We start from the raw sequence: 20,152 nt of genomic DNA, 5'->3' as shown, positions 1-20,152 counted from the left end.
ATGCTCCCAGGTTGGGTAGATCAGTTGAAGTTGATAGTGATCAAGTTGAGACATTAATTGAGAACAATCAATGTTACACTACATGGGAGAGAGCTGACATACTCAGAATATCCAAATCAATAACGTTATTGGTGAAAATGGAAAACAGATCTTTTATTTTACAGCAAAAACCATACGGATTTTTTGGCTAACCCAATACTTGTATGCCCGCAATGATGAGTTCGGTGCTTGATGCACAGCAGGTATTTGCTAAGCATTTGTAGAATTTAACTTGTTCACAAAATCAACAGTAGGAAGGCCCCTTTCTGCTTATTCCCCAGGCTGCTTTGGCTCGAACAGCTGTTCTATAAGCCCCCTGTGTGGCTTTCATCCAAGATTTCAAACTAAACCCAGCAAACTGAAAATAAACTACAACAAACCACCACGAACTGCACAGGGCTCACCCCTGAGCCCTGCCTCCGAGGATCCATGAGTCTGAGGCACATCATCAGCACACTTTGCCTTGTGAGACTGAGGTAGGATGCAGGTTAGTAGATGCTTGGCTAAAACTTTTTTCCAGACAAAGGTCCTTCTCTGACTTTAGTCACTTTTTCTGTGCAAGATGAGTCACAGTTTGATCCTTCCCTCGTTTTACTACATTTATTGTGCTACTACCTCATATCTTATTTACCTTTTAATTTTTTCAATTTGCCACCTGAAGCACCAACAGGACAGTCCCACAGGCCACTGTTGCCCTGAGGAAGGGGCTAGGCACCTTCTCCCTCTATAGCTCTGTGTATTTGCTACTTCTTTTTTCTTCTTTGTATCTCTCTTTGTTCCACAAAGAACACGAGCTCAAGGCCAATGGCCATTCAGCCATAAACCAGCAATAAGCCAGCCCCTGCACACAGGGGAGCAAACACACCACTGTTGCTTTCTTACTCTGAGAAAATCCTGGGCAAAAACCTACGCTCTTCAACAGCACTATCACCTCCGAGTCAGGCCTACTGATCAGCTCATGAATATGGTCCACGGGCATTTATTGCCTGCAAAGGGAACTGAGCTCCTTGCAGGAGTCACGGGAAAGGACATAGCCCAAGGTGCATTTCTAAGTTCCAAGAATGATCTCATAAGCCCCCAAAGAGAAAAAGTAAGTAACTTCCCGAGGAAAGTAATTAAGCCTTCAAGTAGACCTGCCATCTGCAAAACTGGAGTCTAGAAGACAGTAGAAAACCATCCACAGACTGCCAGATATCCAAGCCACATGGTATCCATATTTGTGGTACGCAAGGGTTCATAGAAAATATAACCCTTACGCCTGAAACTAATGTAATATTGTATGTCTACTACAATTAAAATTTTTTAAGTAAACAAATTTATATATGTATGAATTCAAACAGAAAGCTCAAGATGAGTGAGATGAAGAGAACACACTGGTGCAGGATGAACCTTACTTAAAATTTGCATGGTTGGCTCAAAATAGCGTTAAAGTGCTGGAAACATGTAATATAAGCAACAAGAATACTTAAAAAGAAGCATTCAGCAGAGAAAAACTTGACATTAACTTCCAGTAGTGTTGATTATCTTAGCAAAACCTAGAAATTAGGAGCAGTAGAAGGCAGAATGAGTAAAAGTCTTCTAAAAGGTCTGCCTGTTTTCAGTGAAAGAGTAAGGACATAAAAGTACTCCTAAAAAGCACGGTTTATTAGGTCAACAATGAGTAAGTGAGTAGAACAGCTTGGCTGGTTTTTAAACAATTGTTGATATCTTGTTTTTATAGATATATCTATTTAAATGTCCTGAAAAGGAAGGTAAATGGTGTTGATGTTATAGTAAGATATCTAACTTTAAAACAAACCAAAAAAAAAGCGTTGACATAGTAATTGGCCAAACTAGTAAAGATGGTAAAAAGATAAAAGTAAAGAAAAATAAATAGTAAAGATTCAATATGTCAATTATTTTACTAATTTTGATATGTTGATATTTCTATTAGAATACAAACGTTATCAGACTGGGTTGAAAAATAAAAATAGGTATTTAAGATCGTCAAGGGCTACCCCAAGAGAAGTCAACAGTAGCAGTAATTTCAGGCTGGAGTTTTAAGTGGCCATTAAAGAACAGATACGCCAAAGGTATTCAAAGTATTCCCACAAGTTAAAAAAGAAAAACAACTCTCTAATTCATTCATTTTCTCTAATTATGGTAGCACTATATGCTTAAATCTAAACTCTGATGAGTACCAAAAAACTATCTATCAATCTAATTCATGACTATAAATATTAAAATTCCAAATAAATTACAACATATAAAATACAAAAAATATATATATATAACTGAATAAGGCTTATTTCAAGCATACAAGGTTGGTTGGTTCAAAATACGGAAGTCAAAGTAATTCACTGCATGAAAAAAAGAGAAAAGCTAAATCTATGATTCAATCAAAATATGATAAAAATCCATAACAATTTCTAATAAAAACCTGAAGTAACACAGGTAAAGAAAACTACCAAAATATTAATAAAGTCTTATTTCATAAAAGTGAATAGTAAATAGTGAGGCACTATAGCCATTGCATCAAAATCAAGGAATGGTCCTATATTGCCATTGTATTTCATTTCGAATCTTCTCATGAATATGACAAACAAGTAATAAAAATAATCAAGATAAATACTCAAAAAGAGGAGATAAATGTAACTCATTTTGATAATGATATGATTTTGTACCTAATAAAACCACTGGACTAATTAAGAAGTAACTACTCGATTTAATAAGAAAATTCTGGTAAACATATGATATTGGCATAGTGAGAGAGAAATAGATCAATAGAATTGAATGGAGCTTCCAGAACTAAAACCTAATGTTTATGGGAAATAAATATATGGCATATATAAAAATACATGAAGATGGTATTTCAGCTAGTGGAGGAAAAGATCATTTATAATTAATGGCTTTGACACAAATAACTATCCATTTGGAATAAAATGGAGTTAAATCCCTACCTCAAACTAGACATAAAAATAAAACCCAGATGGAGTTAAGATTAAAAGTGTTTTTAAAGTCATAAAAGAAAGGAAATTTAGGATGTTTTATACATATCCTAGCAGTTTGGAAAGTATTTTCAATAAGACACAACACTCATTAGCTATTTCTTAAAAGACACATTTAACTATATAAAAATAAGCAAAAAAAAATTGCATGGCAATGTATATCATAAACAAAGTCAACAGCTTAACGACTGATTAGGAAAAAAAATCTGCAATATGTGTGACCAATGAAGAGCTATCTATAACATACAAAGAGCTCTTAAAATTGACAACAAAAAGATAAACAGCCCCATGGAAAAATGGGCAGAGGCGATGACTAGACACTTCACCGAAGAGCAGTTCCTTTAAGGGCAATAAACATGTAAGGACCACTCTGGTAGTCAGAGGAATATAAAGTTACAGTAGGATTCCATTTCGTACCTTTTAATAGGGAAAATGAAAATGACAAATTTACACTAGAGGGGATGTTGGGGAAAGAGTACCCTCACACTTTGCTCATAGAAAGGTGGAGTACACTACGCTGTTTTAAAAGCAGTCTTAATATGTGTGTGCGTGTGCGTATGCCTCCCTTTGACTTGGAAATCCCACTCCTCAACATCTCATCCATAGAAGTAAAAGCACCGACATGGAAAAAGGCGTGTACGTAGCTATTTACTGCAGCACTGTGTGTAGTGACAAGAGATACGAGACAAGTTGGATATCCATCAAAAGGAACTGATTGAACAAAATGTCACATCCATACGGTAGAACAGCGATTTTCAACTCTTTCCATCTCATGACACACATAAAGCAATTGCTAAAATTCTGCGGCACACCAAAAAATACATTATCTCTTTCACTGACCTGAACCAAAAAAATAGGTATAATTTTGATTCATTCACACTGGACAGATATTGTTGTGTTGGCTGCTGTCATTTTTTAATTTGACAATCTAAGGGAAAAGAGGCCAGTGCCCCCTGACTAAATAGTCAGGTATTGCCTGTTTAGAAACAAAAAATGTTTTTTCTCCCGTGGACATGGGCTTTGTATGGGGACTGCTGGGGGAAGAGAGGGAGGTGCTAGGACTGGGGGGACTCTGGGGAGAGGGGCTTCCGACCTTGCTTTTTAATTTAGTGCCTGTTGCCTGGAGGTGAAGATGAGTGGGAACAGCTGTAGAAGTGAGAAAAGAGAAAAGGGAAGGTCCTGGAACGGACAGTTTCCTTAGGGAAGGAAGCCAGGACCAGGATATAGGGCCTGGGGGCGGGGAGGGAAGGCACACTCTGAGAAGCAAAGGTCTAGGGCAGGAGTTAGCAAACATCTTCTAAAAAAGGGGCAGCTTAGGCTTTGGCTTTGTAGACCAGCCAGCAGTCTCCATTGCAGCTATTCAGCTCTGCCACGCAGTGGGAAAGCAGCCACAGGCGATACCTGAAGGAATGAGCGTGACTGTGTTCCCATAAAACTTCATCTGTGGACACTGAAATTTGAATTTCATGTAATTTTCATTAAAACTATAAAACAATTATTCTCAGCTCACAAGCCACGCATAAACCTCAGGAGGAAGGGGGTCTGGATTTGCCATGGGCTGACCCTGGCCTAGGATGCCCCAAACAGTACAGAACGTGCCATAGCTCCCCCCACCCACACTAATTAAATTAAAGTCATTGTTCAGTCAGCCTATTTTCTATCCTGAAGCTGGTTTTCCTTCCCCGTTATATTTCCACTAGCGCTATGCTTTTCAAACATCGGGCACTTTGGGGACAAGCAGATTCCAGCAAATATACTTCTTCAAAAATCACTGACTTTAAAAGACTGCCCGAAATCCTTCTTCTTCTAACAAAAGGCCCTGTGGAATAACAGGTCCCTGGTATACTGAAACGGCTTTCAGGATGAGATTTAACTTCAACCACAGTTTTCTGAGCTAACACAAGAGTGGCGTGATCAGGGGAAGAAATTCAACCTTGCGGAACGACTCCTAGGAAATTCAAAAGCAATTGTCTCAAACTTCTATCCCAGGAACCACGTAGAGCGTCTCTTCATCTCCTTGGCCTTACATTCCACTTTGACTCAAAAGAGAGAGAAAACTTCAATCCATCTTGCAGTCTCCTTCGCCGCTGCACAGACATCCTTGTGGCGCAGCGATGTCTTTCTCGGGATAAAGCAACACATCTTAAAGTCCAAGAGGGCGACAGAGTTCTAGAGACAGAAGCGGCCAGGGGCCAGCGCTGCTCCATACGCCCCCACTCCCCAGAACCCACCTTGGGCAAGGAGAGCAGAGCCCGGGCCAGGTACCTCCTGCACAGGGCTTCCCACACGGCAATGCCCACATCCCTTTGCTGGATGAGCTGATGAGCTTGACCCAAGTGCCCTGCACGGGGGAGTCTGCCCTCTCAGTATCCCCACACTGGGAAGACATACAAAGGGAAAAACTCCTTCAAGGAGCCCACCATCTTTCTCACTTGCCAGTGACCCAGTGGCACCACGGCATGGGCTCCAGCATCACACTGACCTGCCTTAGTTCTGACAGCAATTAGCTCAACAGACGTGGGCAAATTATTGGATGTTTGTGAACCCCAAGTTCCTCACTGGTAAAATAAGGATCATCAATACGTCATCCAGAGACAGTATTCATCAGACAACATTTTGACAACCCGCACGGCTCAGGCTCTGTTTAATCAGAAAGGCGCCAGCCTTAAACACAGGCAAGCACTAACTCACTCTCAGCTGGCCTACCTCACGGGGGCGGGGCGGGGGGGGGCTGTAAAGAATGAATGACTTAACACACATAAAGCACCTGCCATTTCTCTCAAAAGGCAGTCAGTCACATGCCCTTCTGCCCACAGAAACCTGTTCTCTCTACATATGCTCCTGACATATAATGGTGGCCACTTACAATTCCATGTCTAGCACTTCCTGTAGGACACCTGACAATCTCTTACATCGCTTATCAAGGTCGTGGCCAGAGGCGCTGCTGGATCATGCTGGCTTTTCTCTCCAGATAACCCAGGGGGCTTCCAAGTACTCTCCCAGATTGTCCTCCTCACAGAACTCACAGCCACCTGGGCAGGAGGACAGCAGGAGTCTCACACTGCTGGGGACACAGTCAACCTACTTATAGGAAGATGACCAATTTGGTGGGGAGGGAAGAGAAGTACAGTCATCTGAGGCACCCGAATGCCCATCCCATCCTCCTTGAATCCAGAATAAAAAGGACTTAACCTCAAAGTGCCACAAAAAAGCAACCAGGTCATTTCTTTCACAATGAACTTGCGACTCCGATATCATTGAGAAAACCCCACCATCCCTTACCCTTAACAAAGACTCTGTGCCTCTGGAAAGACCTGGATCTGCTTCTGGAATAGCCCTGACTCCTTCCCTGAGAAGACCTAACACACATCACGAAGGGCCTGATATGTGGCACTCAGTGTGTGTCGGCTCTCTCAGCCCCTTTCGAGACTGGAAGGAAACAAGAAAAGGAGTTGATTACAGCTCAATAAACAAATATGTTTAATATGACTGGGGAGCATGGGAAGTCTTGGCACATAAAAAGAAAGAAAATTGCACATTACAAAAAGAAATATGCATTAAAAAGTATTAAATGTCATAAATGCAGCTTATTTATGGTTAATAGCAGGTATTTGTTTTTGTTGCTAATAATCTAATTAGCAGTCAATCCAATGCATCCTTTATCATCAGCTGATCCATAATTACTGCTCCATGCTGAGTATTTTCCCGGCACATGATAGCTTTCAACTCCTCAGCACAAACAACCAAATAATTGGTGCTATTATGCTATAATAGATACAAGACTATTCCTCTCCAAATGGTGATGTGGGGAGTGTTTACCATCCACTACAGCCTTTGCATTTTCTGTATCTGTGGATGAATTCCTCATTGTCCCCTCTTGAGTCACTCTTGAGGTGTGCCTAAAGCACCTTAACACTCCCAGAGTGTGATGCCAGGGAGACTTCTTTTTTAAAATTTAACCCTGGGACCAGAAACATTCCTTGTCGCCTGTAGGAGAGAAGTATTCATAAGGGATGTCAAATAGTGCTGAAAGCCCAATATATTTCTCTTTGAAAATGCTGTAAACTTTTCTCTTTGACTATAGTTTTAAAAAGACTTGTCCTAGAAGAGATAGCTGCTGATATAAAACTATTTCATTCAACAGCTCTCATCCAAACAAGTGTGTGCAATTCTGGGAAGCAGAACACAGGCGAGCTATAAAGGCTGGCTGCTCAGGGGAAAATATATTGAGGCCATCATTTTCAAGAGACCAGATTCAGTGTGACTGTGAGGAGAGAGAAGGGAACATGGGGAGAGGATGGTGAAGTGGAAAGAGGGGGGCTCTGGGGGCAGGCAGACCTGATTGGGAAGCCAGCTCCTCCATGTGTGAGCAGCACGACCTTGGGAAAGTCACTTGGAAGAGTCACCCTAAGCCTTGATGTTCCTCATCAGAAAAACAAAATAACGCCTACTGCCCAGCGTTGTTATGGAGGATAGATGACTGAAATACATAGGAGGCACCTGACGCCTACTAGGGGTTCTGATTGTCAGTTCTCTGTTGCTGTTTTTTTCCCTCCCCTGGAAAGAGAGAGAGAGAGAGAGAGAGAGAGAGAGAGAGAGAAAGAAACTGGTTTTCTACAAGCCAGGCACTTGTGCCATATAATTCCATTCTCTGCAATGAAGCCTCCACCTCTATGTGTAAGCATAAGTAGATTTCAGTCCAGATTCACTTTGGGGGCAGCTGTACCATCTGAAGTCCCACTCGTGGTTCCCACGGTCCTGAAGGCCTTCCCGCTGCCCCTGCTCTCTCCCAGAGCCTCCCCCATCTTCCCGTGATCCAGCAACCAGAGGGTTAACACTCATCGCCATACTTGTACTTGGGCTGGCTGGTGTCTGTACCACACCAGTTGTTAAATGTCTCCCTGTCTATAAAAGGAAATAGGATCTGGGAAATTGGGAAGACATATCAGACCTTTCTTCAAAGACTCTCTTATTAGAAAACAGAAACCAGTGGCTATAAAAAGAATGAAAACTGCTACACTTTAACCCCAAATGAGGTGCTAAAACCTGGAGTCAGAAGCCACACGCAGTTTAGATGTTTTCTTTTTGAACTTTTAATTAGAGTGGAATATACTGTACAAACAGAAAAGAGCATGTCTTCAATGAATTTTCACAAAGTGAACACATCTGAGTGACCAGCACCGAGATTAAGAAACTGAACAGCGCCAACTCCCCCCAGCAGCCCCCTGCTCCCACGTAGTCACTAACCCCAATCACCGATCACCATGAAACTGACTTCCAACACCATAGCTTAGTTTTGCCTGTTCTCATATATTGTATAAAGGGAATCCACAGCCCTCAGGCCAAATCTGGCGTGCCACTTGGCTCTAGTACATCCTGCAAAGTACGAATGGATTTTACATTTATAAATATTTGAAAATAATACCAATAGAAGAATAATATTTCATGAGACATGAAAAATATATGTAATTCAAATTTTAGTGTCCATAAATAAAGCTGTATTGGAACACAGCCACTCATTCCTTCACATGCCGTCTTTCACTCTCCAACAGCAGCGCTGACTGCTTACAACAGAAATGGTAAAACCTAAAATACCCTTTACAGAAAAAGTCTGCCAGCTCCGATTCCAGGGCATGGCATTCCCTGGAATACCTACGCATGTCTGCTGGGTTGGGAGCTAGGAGTGAATTGCAAGGTGATCTACGTATGTTCAGCTATAGTAGATGCCACCAAGAAGTTTTCTAAAAAAGATATGCTTAGTTTTAAGAGGAAAAACTAAAATCATAATTTCATTTAACAATAAACAGGGAGGATTATAGGGAGTTGATCTGAGCCAAAAAGGAGCAAGTGATTAGAAAACCATCAGGGCCTCCAAGGGGAGAGGGAAAACATCAGAGTTGTCTGGGTTTACATTTCTTTCACTCTTACTCCATGCACACTCTTCAAAAATACAGTTTCCTTTAATGTTGCCATTATCAGCAGAAGTGGACAAGAGGGAGAAAGTGGCGTTTCCGCTGTGGATCTTGCAGAACAAACTGTCATTCAGGCCATGGAACATGAGCCCTCCAGTACTTTACCTGAATTGCACACAAAATATCCTGGAAGACATCAGCAGCCTCCTGATTTTACGCTTTCATACGGTTAAACAGATACATGAGCAGCAGTACATAAGTCACACCCAGACTGTTTGGTTCTGTACTGGGCAGAACCAAACAGCCCGCCTGCCAGGGGTATCCTCCAACCTTTTGGCGTCTCTGGGCCACACTGGAAGAAGAGTTGTCTTGGGCCACACATTAAATACAAAGTGACACAGAATCACAAAAAAACTCATAATGCGTTAAGTAAACGTAGGATTTTGTGTTGGGCCACATTCATAGCCATCCTGGGCTGCATGCGGCCCGCGGTCCGCAGGTCGGACACCCCAACAACCGGATGGACTGAACTGAGCAGTCCTCAATGGACATTCAAGGGTCAATGAAGACCCAGGCAGAGCGCCCTCTGTGGTTGAGAAGGAAGGAGGCTCTAAGGTGAAGATGCTGAGTGTCTAGCTCTAAAGGCACTTCCCTGGAGTCATTCCATCCCCCCCACCCCATTACACCTGCCTTGCATTTCAAATAGGCCACATTAAGTTCCTTCAAATGACATTTTTTTCCTCTTAGAGGGAAATTGCTTCTGATTCTGTAAGGACCACATTCATCACGAAAGGGATTCCAATCAACAGTTTCTCTGTTAATTGCACAATCCTGTTGACATAAGAGTTGAGCAGCCTCATTTCCTGCTGTCAAACCCCCCGGGGCCAGGCAGGACCATGTGGCTGCCCAGCGCAGGCTCACCACAGAAGGGCCGAGCCAGTGCCAACCTCGGGACTGAGGGGATGGCAGAGCCTCTGTCCACTGCTCCTTGCAACCCCAAGTCGGCCGCTCTGGCCCAGCAGCTTCCTACAGCAGAAAGCAGTGTCCTGCGGGATATTTCTCTAATACCGGCAGGCGGTTTAAACTTGGCCTATCCTAAAGTCCTCCTGGCCCCCCAGTGACCATCCAGAGACAGCCTCTAAGTTTCTCATCATTGACTCTTCAGTTCCCATCATCAACGTACAGAAAAGCAATTCTGGGGTTTCATCGGGGCAGGGAGCCATTTCTCAGCAAGAGCGCTCACTTTCTGTCCACATGAAAATATGCATATAATACAGACATAGATAAAATAGGTTTCGGTTCCCTGGAAAAGTTGAGCATAGCCACAATGCAAAGAGCACGTGCGTTATAATTGAAGGCGTGAGTCCACGACCACTCACTGGTTAGACAAGCTTGCCCACCTCCTCCCTTTATCACCTCAGATTCATCATACTTCAGAAAACGAGAATAATAATACCGTCCATCTCATAGGGTGGCAGGAAGGATCAAAGGAGGTATTTGTAAAGAAAAACGCTTTGTACACTGTAAAAACACATCACACAAAGTGGTGGAGAAAAGAAGCTTCCTCTTACCTTCCCGATCCTGATTCACCCTTCATCAGTCAAGTCTGCTGGCCTGTCCCTCTTCTGTAGAGGACCATAGCCCACCAGAAGGACTGGAGTCAATTCAGCGCCCAGCTGGCAGCCATCAATTGGCCATCTATTCACAGCCAATTATCTGGGTGGCTTAATTAATCCATGGACCACGTGGTCTGATCTCCCCAGATCCTAGAAAACAATGAGCCTGAAATGCAGGCGCCAGCTAATTTTTCAATGGCCATCAAGGAACTGGGCGTCCATTATCCCTGCGTGTTGCAGCTGCGAGTGATGGGCGCATAAATATTGATTAGACCAGCCTCTGTGGCTGGGGGAAGGAGGATGAATGATTAGAGTGTTCTCAGAGGAACAAGAGAAGATACATAAATCTTCAGCCCGGACCCTAGGGGAGAAAAATCCTAATTTCTAAACCTTAGTGAGGACAGAGAAAAGAGACAGTCACCTCGTTGGAGAGAGCTAGTCAAGATGGGCTGGTCATATCCGTCCTACAGGCATTTCCCACTCTCTCCTGGCCTGGAATGAGATGCAAATTGGGTTTAAACAACAGGATCATTAGAAAGGAGGCAGCTGGGGGAGCTTTCCTCCTCTCGGTATGCAAATCCAAGGCAAGAACATGTGAGTGTGTCTCTCTCCCCTGCATTTCCTTGAAAGATCTCTGTAGTGCTTACAGTTAAGAAGACAAGTGACACGAGGAGAATTTAATTGTTTTTTTTCTTTAAGTGCCTAATCTTGTCTTCCAGAAATGGTATGCTGAAAAGACTTTGTGCTTGAAAATCAGCATCTCCCCGGAGGCAGTGGGTCAAATGGCTCCTGAATTCCTCCAATAAGGGCTCCCGCTGGTCTAAGGGCATCTGAGCAGCATGGCCCAAGGTGGCCCAGAGAGGCTACCTTCCTCCTTCAGAAAGAAGTGCCTTTGTGTCCAGAGCAGCAGCAAGGCAGGCTGCTCCTGACCTTGGCTGGAGCCTGCAGGGATGCACTGGCTCCTGTCTCTCCAGGCTTCTTCCTAGGGCTCCTGACCACATGCTCCGGGGCCCTCTGCTCTAGACCCCCACTAGCTTAGCACTGGATAAGGAGGAGAAACATGATGAAGAAAGGAGGGACACGTGGAAAGAAAACCGAAGGAAAGAGAACTCCTTGGGTGGCACACTATTTCTTACACCGTAGAAGTCTCTCTCTCTCTCTCCCTATCAGCTTCCTAGTGTTCATTAGGTCCTGAGATGGCAGCAGCTGCTGCCAAGTGCAGACTGCTGCCCCAGAAGGTCACATCAGGCCATTTATTCTGAAATACCAAAATACCAGAGCCAGCAAATTTCAGGAGCTTCTGCAGAACTCCCCAGTGTACCAGTGTGCCCGCGCGTGTGCGCGTGTGCGCTGGCGCTTAAGTATCCCAAAGGGGTTCGTTCTTAATCAGTTCAACATCTGAGGACTCAGAGGCTGATTTATTTTTTGGTTAATCTAGCATTTCTGGTAAAATAATTAAAAGATAAGTGATAGACACAGAGAATCTCTGGTGTAATTATTGATAGCCATGAGGTCTCGCTTTAGAGTTATTCACAAGTAACCCGAAATGACTCAGACGGCTGGCAGGACACGTGAGAGACAGGCAGTGCTGCCTCACGCCACTCCCGTCTCACAGGCAAGGCCACTGAGCTGGAAGAGGGGATCTGGTGTGTCCCCAGCACTCCCAATGCCAGAAAGAGATGCCCATGCTGCCGCGTGAGTAAGAAAACCCAGAAGGTGAAAACGCATGCTTGATTATGACGCCATGGGAGCAACCAGGAAAGGGTCAAACTCTCTATCCTTGACCCTAGTGAGCAGTATGAGTCTTTGAGGTCCATACGGGGAAGAAGGCTGACCACCCAGCTCAAGCAAGAGGAAGAGTCAGCAGCCAGCTGCAGAGGGCATGGGCCCGGCCAGACTCACTTCCCCACAGAGATGGCAGGTCTAGAATGCTGGTCTCTCGGGTGGAATATGCAAAAGCCACTGCAGGATCCATAGTCTCCCCCTAAGAGTCGAGCTGGGAATTTGTTCCTGCTTTCTAATTCAGATTCTTTAAAAAAAAAAAAATGCATGGAGGACTTTGAGATGCACTGGAACCGTGATAAAACTGTGTATATTAGAAACTACACAAGGACAGAGCAACACATTTCTTCCAAATGTGCTCCTGGGCGCCTGGTAACAGATAACGCTATTTGGGAAATTTGTGAAGGGACAGGTGTGGGGAAAGACGCAGGCAGACACCGCAGATGATATGGCACATGAACGGGCTGTGCGGACATCCTGGGCCGAGGGTGGCAGCCAACACAGCCTCATTCTGTCCCCGTTCAGTTTATCAATGACCTCTGATGAGTGGAAATTAACACTTTTAAATGATACAAACAGATAAACCACCTTGAAAAAAGGGTAGTCCCTAGACAGGCTGGGGAGGCTTGTGACAGAAACATTAATTTTTCTTTCCTTCCTGCTTTTGCCCCTTTGTCTTCTTGGATTTGAGCAGCTATCATTTGGTGCCTCCAGGAATGCTTGAGACAGGGATGCCCCGTCTTTGTTTCCAAAAGCACCAGGCCAATTAGGGTGACAAGGGTTTAGGGAGGGAGACAGCTCTGCAGACCGGCCCAAAGAGATTCCCTTGAAATAGATCTGTGGGTCTCTGGAACTGCCTCCCACCTGGGCCTGGGGAGAGCGCTGGCTGGGACGTGGGCACAACCCAGAGCAGCCAAAAATGACCCAGGAGGGAGAAATTCCCACTCGTTTGAAGGGATTGGGAGGGGGCGGGGTAAACTCAGATGTGTTTGCTTAAAAAGCTTCTTGATATCTAGAAAGCAAAGACATGCTATTTCTTAAAGTCGCGAGGTTCCAACCTCCTACTTGTGTATTTCCCAGCCTCTCAAACGCAGCCACTGCTGGGCCTTTCCCCGACCTGCTCCAGGAACCAGCTAGAGGGGAAATCACAGCCCAGGGCCCCGCTCAGACACAGGAGCCAACGGATGGATAAACATTCTTCTGATAATGAGCCACTTCTGGTCATGCCAGAGTCAAAATTCCCTGGACAGAGTCCAACATGCATGCACTGAGCATCAGCAGATTAATAGGGTCTCTCTCTAAAGTTCATGATTTTTTAAATGGAAGAAATTATCTACTAAATGGGGAATACAATAACAGTATCATATACTGAAGGCACTTGTGGTATGCAAATATTACAGAAAGACAAGTTCTTTCTCACAGTGTTTGTTATATTTCCAGTACAGCACAAATACATTTACATGAGCCCGAGGCACTTTGTTCAAAGCCTTTACATTTCCAATACTTCCCTCAAAAAGTACCCTCAGGCCTCAAAAAAATAAAACTTTTTTTTTTTTTTGCTTTTATTAAAGCCTAAGCCCCTGGACTAAATTTAGTTCTAGGAAATCAGTGACAAAATTTGCTGGTGTTCCATTTTTTTTTTTAATTCTGTCATTTATTGTAGCATGGTCCAAATGGCAAACAAATGACAGGGAAGAGAAGAAATAAAAACATTTTTCAGGCATTTTTTTGGTGGTACCATATTTATCACTAAAATGCAATTTGAATTAAAACATCAGACTTGTTACATAATTTCCAATTAGGAATTAGAGCTGGCTGGATTTGGTGGTAGGGGACCTGGTAAAAGAGCAGAATCAGTATTAAAAAGTCAAATTTAAAAAAATCTTTACTTGAGCTATTAATAGAACCAGCCCTTCTTGAAACGAAGGGGGAAAAAAAACTCAATTAATTTTCTTCAACCAGTAGTACAGCATGCCTTCCCCATCTCCTGTGGATTGTGACCAGGCATAGGTTTTATTTTATTATCGGGCCCACTTCGGAGATCCCATCACTGGGTGAATGAGAATGTTTCCTAACATTGTGAAGAAAGGAGACTAGGGTCTGCAAACCCAGGACTGGAGCCTGTAGCAGACCCCAGTGAGGCAATTTGCTGCTTGGAATCTAAAATTCAGGAGGTCCCCAGCCCAAGAGCCCTCACTACAGCCCACTCCTCTCCAAGTGGCATTCCCAACTTTTGTAAAGGCTCTGAAGGGCAGGGAGCCCACTGCCCTTGCTTTGGAAAACAGGCTGACCCCTCTACCACAGCGGGAAGAGGCCTAGGCAGGAGGAAAAGTTCCTGAGTCTTTGACATGTCTGAGGCAAGAGCTCTGCATAACTATGCACGAGCATTTCCTAGGCAAACGTGGGGTACAGAACTCACTCACACATCGAGCGTTTTTTTTTTTTCTTGCAATAGACAAATGTCCCAGGAAATGTCCAAATTCCTACTGTAGAGGAAACAATCTCTGCCCTGGCAAATGATTTCTAAACCAAAGGTGCTGCAACCATCAGGAACTTTTGGGTGCAGCCTCTCATGGGACCTCCCCTGCCAGGGTGTACTCTGACCAGCCAGGGGAGCCTCCTCTGCCCCAGGCGGCCTCCTCCAAGGGCAGAGTGGGATTTCCCTCTGAAACGGTTCTCTCACAAGTCACAGCAACACCCCTGCAGCTCTCCAAAGGCCAGCGCCCAGGGATGAGGCACGGAAGCGCTGAAAAGCGGTTTGGGGAGCAAGTGCTATAAATATCCCTCGCCTCCCCCCATCACCCACAAATGCAGGCCCAGGCGGTCCACGCAGCATGGTGGCATGGAAGGGCCACATAGGCGGGCAGTTCCCAGAGTGATCCCGTCCCACCCTTGTCCCTGGCGCTGCCACTTAATAATAGCCTTGTTGGCGTGGGCCAATCGTGTAACTTCATTAGTCAACCTTATCTGCATAAAAGTATTATCTGCTTCCTGTGGAGGCTGTGAAGATGAAAAGAGATAATAAATATATGTAAAACGGAGTTTGTGAGTTTGGAAAGCACTTGTAAAGGCTAGCTGTTGTTATTTCACATGAGTGCACACTCTCACACAAGCTTGGTCCACCCGCAACTCAAGAAGAATGAAATCATTTAGGCATAGTTTACACGGGACCAATGGAACTGTAAAAAAAATCCACACACTTGATATTCTTCATCAAGCTCCCAGATGGCATCCATCAGTAGGCTGCTTCCAACTCACACGGAGCACTTGTAAAGATACTGATTCTAGGACCTTCTCCCAAACCCACAGGATTACAACCCCCCAAGGTGTGGTTGGTAAACCGGCTCTCCAGGTGACTCTGGCGTGCAGTCAGGTTTGGGGACCAACTGCACTTCTTCATACAAGACAAGTAAATTTCCTATACTGCATAGACCCATCACGGGAATAAAATTGTTCTGGGGCTAACACAAGATCTCTTTTTTTCCTCTCACCTCTGTCCTCAGATGCCTACACATTAAGCTACAGGGTGCTCATCCTCCAGACACAAACACACCCACAAATACACACATCTATGCAGACATATAGTCATACATACAGATGAAAAAGATGAAAAAGAGGAAGGAGAGCTAAACTAATAAAAAAGAAGGGCACCTAATAAAAGGTATCAAGATTTTCCACATTTATGGAATTTGTATTATAAAGAATACAGAAAAGGGGGAAAAGGAAAAAAATAGGATGTTAACACAAAGAGCAAGTGCTCAAAACTAGAAGCCCCCACTTCTGAGACAGCACAGCACTATGTCCTGACTTTGCTATTAGATCACTCCCAACACTAGTCATCTACTCATTAGTTTGTAATTCAGCCTCAACCAGGAACTGTGAGGCCATCCCACAAAGGGCAGCCCCCAAACTGGCACAGAGCCTGGCACACAGCCGCATTCCTTCTGTAAGCGTGTGTTCAGCGCACGCCAGGGTGAGTACAGGCAGAGAAGGAAGGACAAGGTGCACAAAGAAGGAAACATCTCTTGTCCCAGATCCCTGGTGGAAACTAAGAATAAGTGAACTTCAGGAAATGAGGTGCAACACAAAAGAGAGTTCACGTCCCCGCAGGCGTCCATTAGCTGCCTCGCAAGGCACAGAACCACCCAAGGGAAAAAGGAGAAAAGCTCTCTAGATCTATTGGCAGGTCTGAGGTGAGTAAGAAAATTGATCCTGCGCGCCAAAGGCTGTTGGAAGTTATGAGTCTGACCTCATCAATTCCCTGCTTAGTGCCGCTCCGAGGCCCACTAGCACCCACAAGGTCCTACCCAACACGACCCATATACACCTCCCCAGCCTCACCCCTGATGTCTGCCACCTGCTTTACACTCCAGTTATGCCAAACTCACCCAGCATGCTGTGTCATTCCTCTGAGCCTGTTTGGTGCAGTTAACCTCTATCTGGAATGCCCTCCCTGCCCGCTGACAGACCTACTGTTTGTCCTTCTCAACGCAGTCCTGTTAAGAACTCCTCCAGGAAGTCCCCAGGCTCCTAGGACACAAAGTGCACTGAGACCCTCTTGGCCCTGAGCACACTGTATAGTCAGTCCATTGATGAGTCCATTCCACCCCAGAGTGTAAGTTCTGCATCTCTGTACCCATAGTGATGGCACATGGCCCGGCAACAAAAAGAAAAAAAAAATGCTTGTGAAACCCAACTGAGAACTGGCAAGATTCCAAAACATATGTGCCAGAAGACTTAGTTAGAAGGGAATCTGAGAGGCACCTGGATATAGTAGAAAGGTCCTCAATATCCGAGGTCTTAGTTCAAATCAGAAGAGTGACCTACAGCAGGGCACTCAAAGACTGAGCCTGTTTCCTAACCTATGAAATAAGGACAGTACCACGCAAGTCATACAACTACTTAAGAAAAAGCACCGGCTACGTTACCTGGCAAATTGTGGGTCCTCTGAACTGTACTTACTGGGGAGACTCCCCTCTCCCCTCCACCCCCCCCCCTCCGTTTTCAGTCTCCTGTTTGGACCTGAAGTTCTCCCAAGGGCTTTTCCCTGGTCCCTGCAGGACTACTCTGGCCCCAGTTCATAAATGTTGCCTCGCTGGTCAGGAAATCCGGAGGCCGCCTTCTTTGGCCCACGACCAGGTGCATGGAAGAGAAAGAGGCTGACGAATGGGGGCTTTGAATTAGAGGTATAAGTGAGCCTGTAGAGAGAACCTTCTGGCTCTCTTCAAAGATGAACCAACTGGGCAGGAGTTTGAAAAGCCACTTGAATTCTCATTTCCCCAAACTCCCCACCAATACCAAGGAGTTTGTTTTACAGACTCTTTAGTGGTGTTAAATTTCCAATGCAGCTGAAGGGCTCAGGGACAATTACAAAGCAGGGGTGGCGACAGGCCAGATGAGCACTGGCTGCAGCCGCCCTGGAAGGCTGCAGGGCGCTCACCAGAGAAGCACACGCACGCGGCGCACCCCGGGCCTCTGGCCTCCGGTGGTTGGGCCTGGCAGCTACGGGAAAGAAGGAGGTCAGCGCAGCCGCCAGACTTCTCGCTGGCGCCAGTACCGCCGGCCCGGCCACCCGACCCAAACACCGGCGACTCTCTCGAGGAGTCCATAAACAGCCACCCTCTGGGCCACTCTTCTGCAGCGCCTCCTTTGCCCCGGGACCCCGGCGCGCTGTCCAAGTTCACAGCTCCGCTCTACCCGCGAGGCGCGCGCACTACCCACACCCACTCCCACTTTCACACACTAAGGGTCCGTAGATGCCCCCGAGTTTTTTTAAATCCAGAAATAATGCCGTGTAGCCGCATCTGGCTCCCAGTTACCTGCTCGCAGCACCCACACCCCAGCCCTGGCTTCCTGGGAGCATGCAAACCCAGCGCGCGAGCGGCGCGCCCTCCTGCAAACCGCTGCCCCGCGCCCGGCGCGCCTTCCTGCAAATCGCTGCCCTGCTCCCGGCGCGCCGCCAAACCGCGTACCTTGGGGGTCTGCACTTCAGGTCCCGTTGACACCTCTAACTTCTTCTTATTTACCCAGAAGAACAGCAGGACGGTGATCCAGAGCACCCCGAAGATCGGCAGTACCAGGCGGCGAGACAGGCGCCGCATGGTCCCCTTTGCCTTCTCTCCGCGGAGCTACGCCCCTGGGGCACCCCCTTGCGGTCAGGGTCGGCGGGGCAGGAGTCCCGGAGAGCGCCTTGCCCGGTGGAGCGCTAGTCTGGGAACGCGGTGCAGAGGCGGCGGGATCCTGCAAATCGCCCCGCCCGCTTCGAAGAGAAGAGAGCAGGAGTGGGGGAGCGGCGCGCCCAGAGGCGCGGCAGGAAAGGGCCGAGGGGCAGCCAAGCTGGACAAGCGCGGTGGCAGCCGAGATAGTCCCCGCGCCACCGCCTCTGCCTCACCCGCCGCCACCGCCACCGCCGCTGCCGCGAGGGAAACTGACTCGAGCTGCGGGGAGGGAGGAATCCGAGGCTGTGCCCGGCACCCCGACAGGAACACGAGGGAGAAAGGGGAGGAGGGAGAGAATGGAAAGGGAAGGCACGACAGACCGACTCGGAGGGAGACAGGGTGCGAGTGAGGGGGCTCTGACAGGGGGCGCTACCGCCGCCCGCCGACCGAGGCGCACGGTGCTTTTCTGGGGCCGCCCGCGCCGAACACAAGGCGCAGCTCCAGGGCCATCCTGGATTGGGGCGGGGCGGGGCGGAATGTGAACGGTGCATCCAGGAGGCCGCCACCGCCAGTTTCATTTTGGGACCGAAGGAGCAGGTTACGCCTGGCAGAGCTGTCCCCGGGAGGACTTTCCCTCCCTCAGCAGGGGGCTGCACGTGGCGCTCAAACCCGAGTCCCGCCCTCAATGCACCAACCCCACCCCTCCCCCTCGGGGAGCGGGCACTGGGACGCTGGAGGTGCTCCTGGCAGTTCAGGGCCAAGGCCGAGTTCAGCCAACTCCCCAGGGTGTTTGTTTCTCTACTTGCATGCAGGTGCCTAGCAACTTTTTATGCTTAATGGAACGCTGAGTTGGTCTAAATTTAACTTTAAAGACATCCTTTTAAAAATTAAGGGGCAGTTATCTCCCTTAAGGGTTTTCTTTCCCTTATAAGCATCAGAGCTCTGTGCTTTCAGAAGCTTACAGGGAGGAGGTCAGAAGTTAAGCCAACCACGCGGAGCTCTTGGAAAGTGACCCTGGGCAGGGAGATACTGGATGTAGAGGGTTATCTTCCAAAAGGAGGTGAGAATGATGTACCTACCACTGTAGCCACCTTCCTCCTGCTTCTACCCACGGAGCTCAGCATAAGGGAAGCCCCATGCACCAGGAAAGTGGGGCTCAAAATTCATTCTCCAGTAAGATGGAGCCCCTAAGAAGTAGAGTCTGAAATGGAGGAACCTGCTGAAAGCCACTGTGTCTAGTACCTTGTCTTTCAGTACCAGGGCAGTCCTGCCTCACAGCCCCAAAGAGTTCTTAGCCAGGCTGTAGATAAGAAGTATCTGGCTGGGAAGAGAGGTGGAAATCAAACAGCCCAGAAAAGCTGAGCACTCTTGCCAGCTCATCTCATGATCTGGCTGAGCTCTCAGACCTCCCCTCGGAGCCCTGGGGGTGACCCAGGATTCACCTCCATTAGAACTCTACGTACTGAAAGGTTGGTGTAGGCTCCTCAGCCATCACTTTGGCCTTTGGCCTGGCAAAGGTCCAGGTAGACCATGGTCATGGGGCCATGGGGTGGGGGAGTAATGGCAGCAATAGAACCCATCCCTACAGCATCTTGAGTGCCTGGATCTCTTCCAGGAGCCTCACCCTGGACCTGCAGGCTTGGGCCTGCAAAGTGTTC

At 46.7% G+C, this 20,152-nt stretch overlaps 1 protein-coding gene across 2 annotated transcripts in view; it reads right to left on the bottom strand.

Moving 5' to 3' along the window:
- The window catches only part of GALNT14 (polypeptide N-acetylgalactosaminyltransferase 14), a 188,873-nt gene extending 170,436 nt beyond the window's left edge, over positions 1-18,437 (bottom strand). For both annotated transcript variants that reach the window (XM_054566074.1, XM_054566082.1), the window contains exon 1: positions 18,309-18,437. In XM_054566074.1, coding sequence (XP_054422049.1) covers positions 18,309-18,437 — 129 coding nt within the window. The remainder of the gene's footprint in view (positions 1-18,308) is intronic.
- Positions 18,438-20,152: the final 1,715 nt, after the last annotated feature.

This window comes from Pteronotus mesoamericanus, unplaced genomic scaffold (genome assembly GCF_021234165.1).
Source record: "Pteronotus mesoamericanus isolate MK-2021 breed Mesoamerican mustached bat unplaced genomic scaffold, CSHL_Meso_final contig_101, whole genome shotgun sequence".
NCBI lineage: Eukaryota > Metazoa > Chordata > Mammalia > Chiroptera > Mormoopidae > Pteronotus > Pteronotus mesoamericanus.
This window is presented reverse-complemented; position numbering and strand designations above follow the sequence as displayed.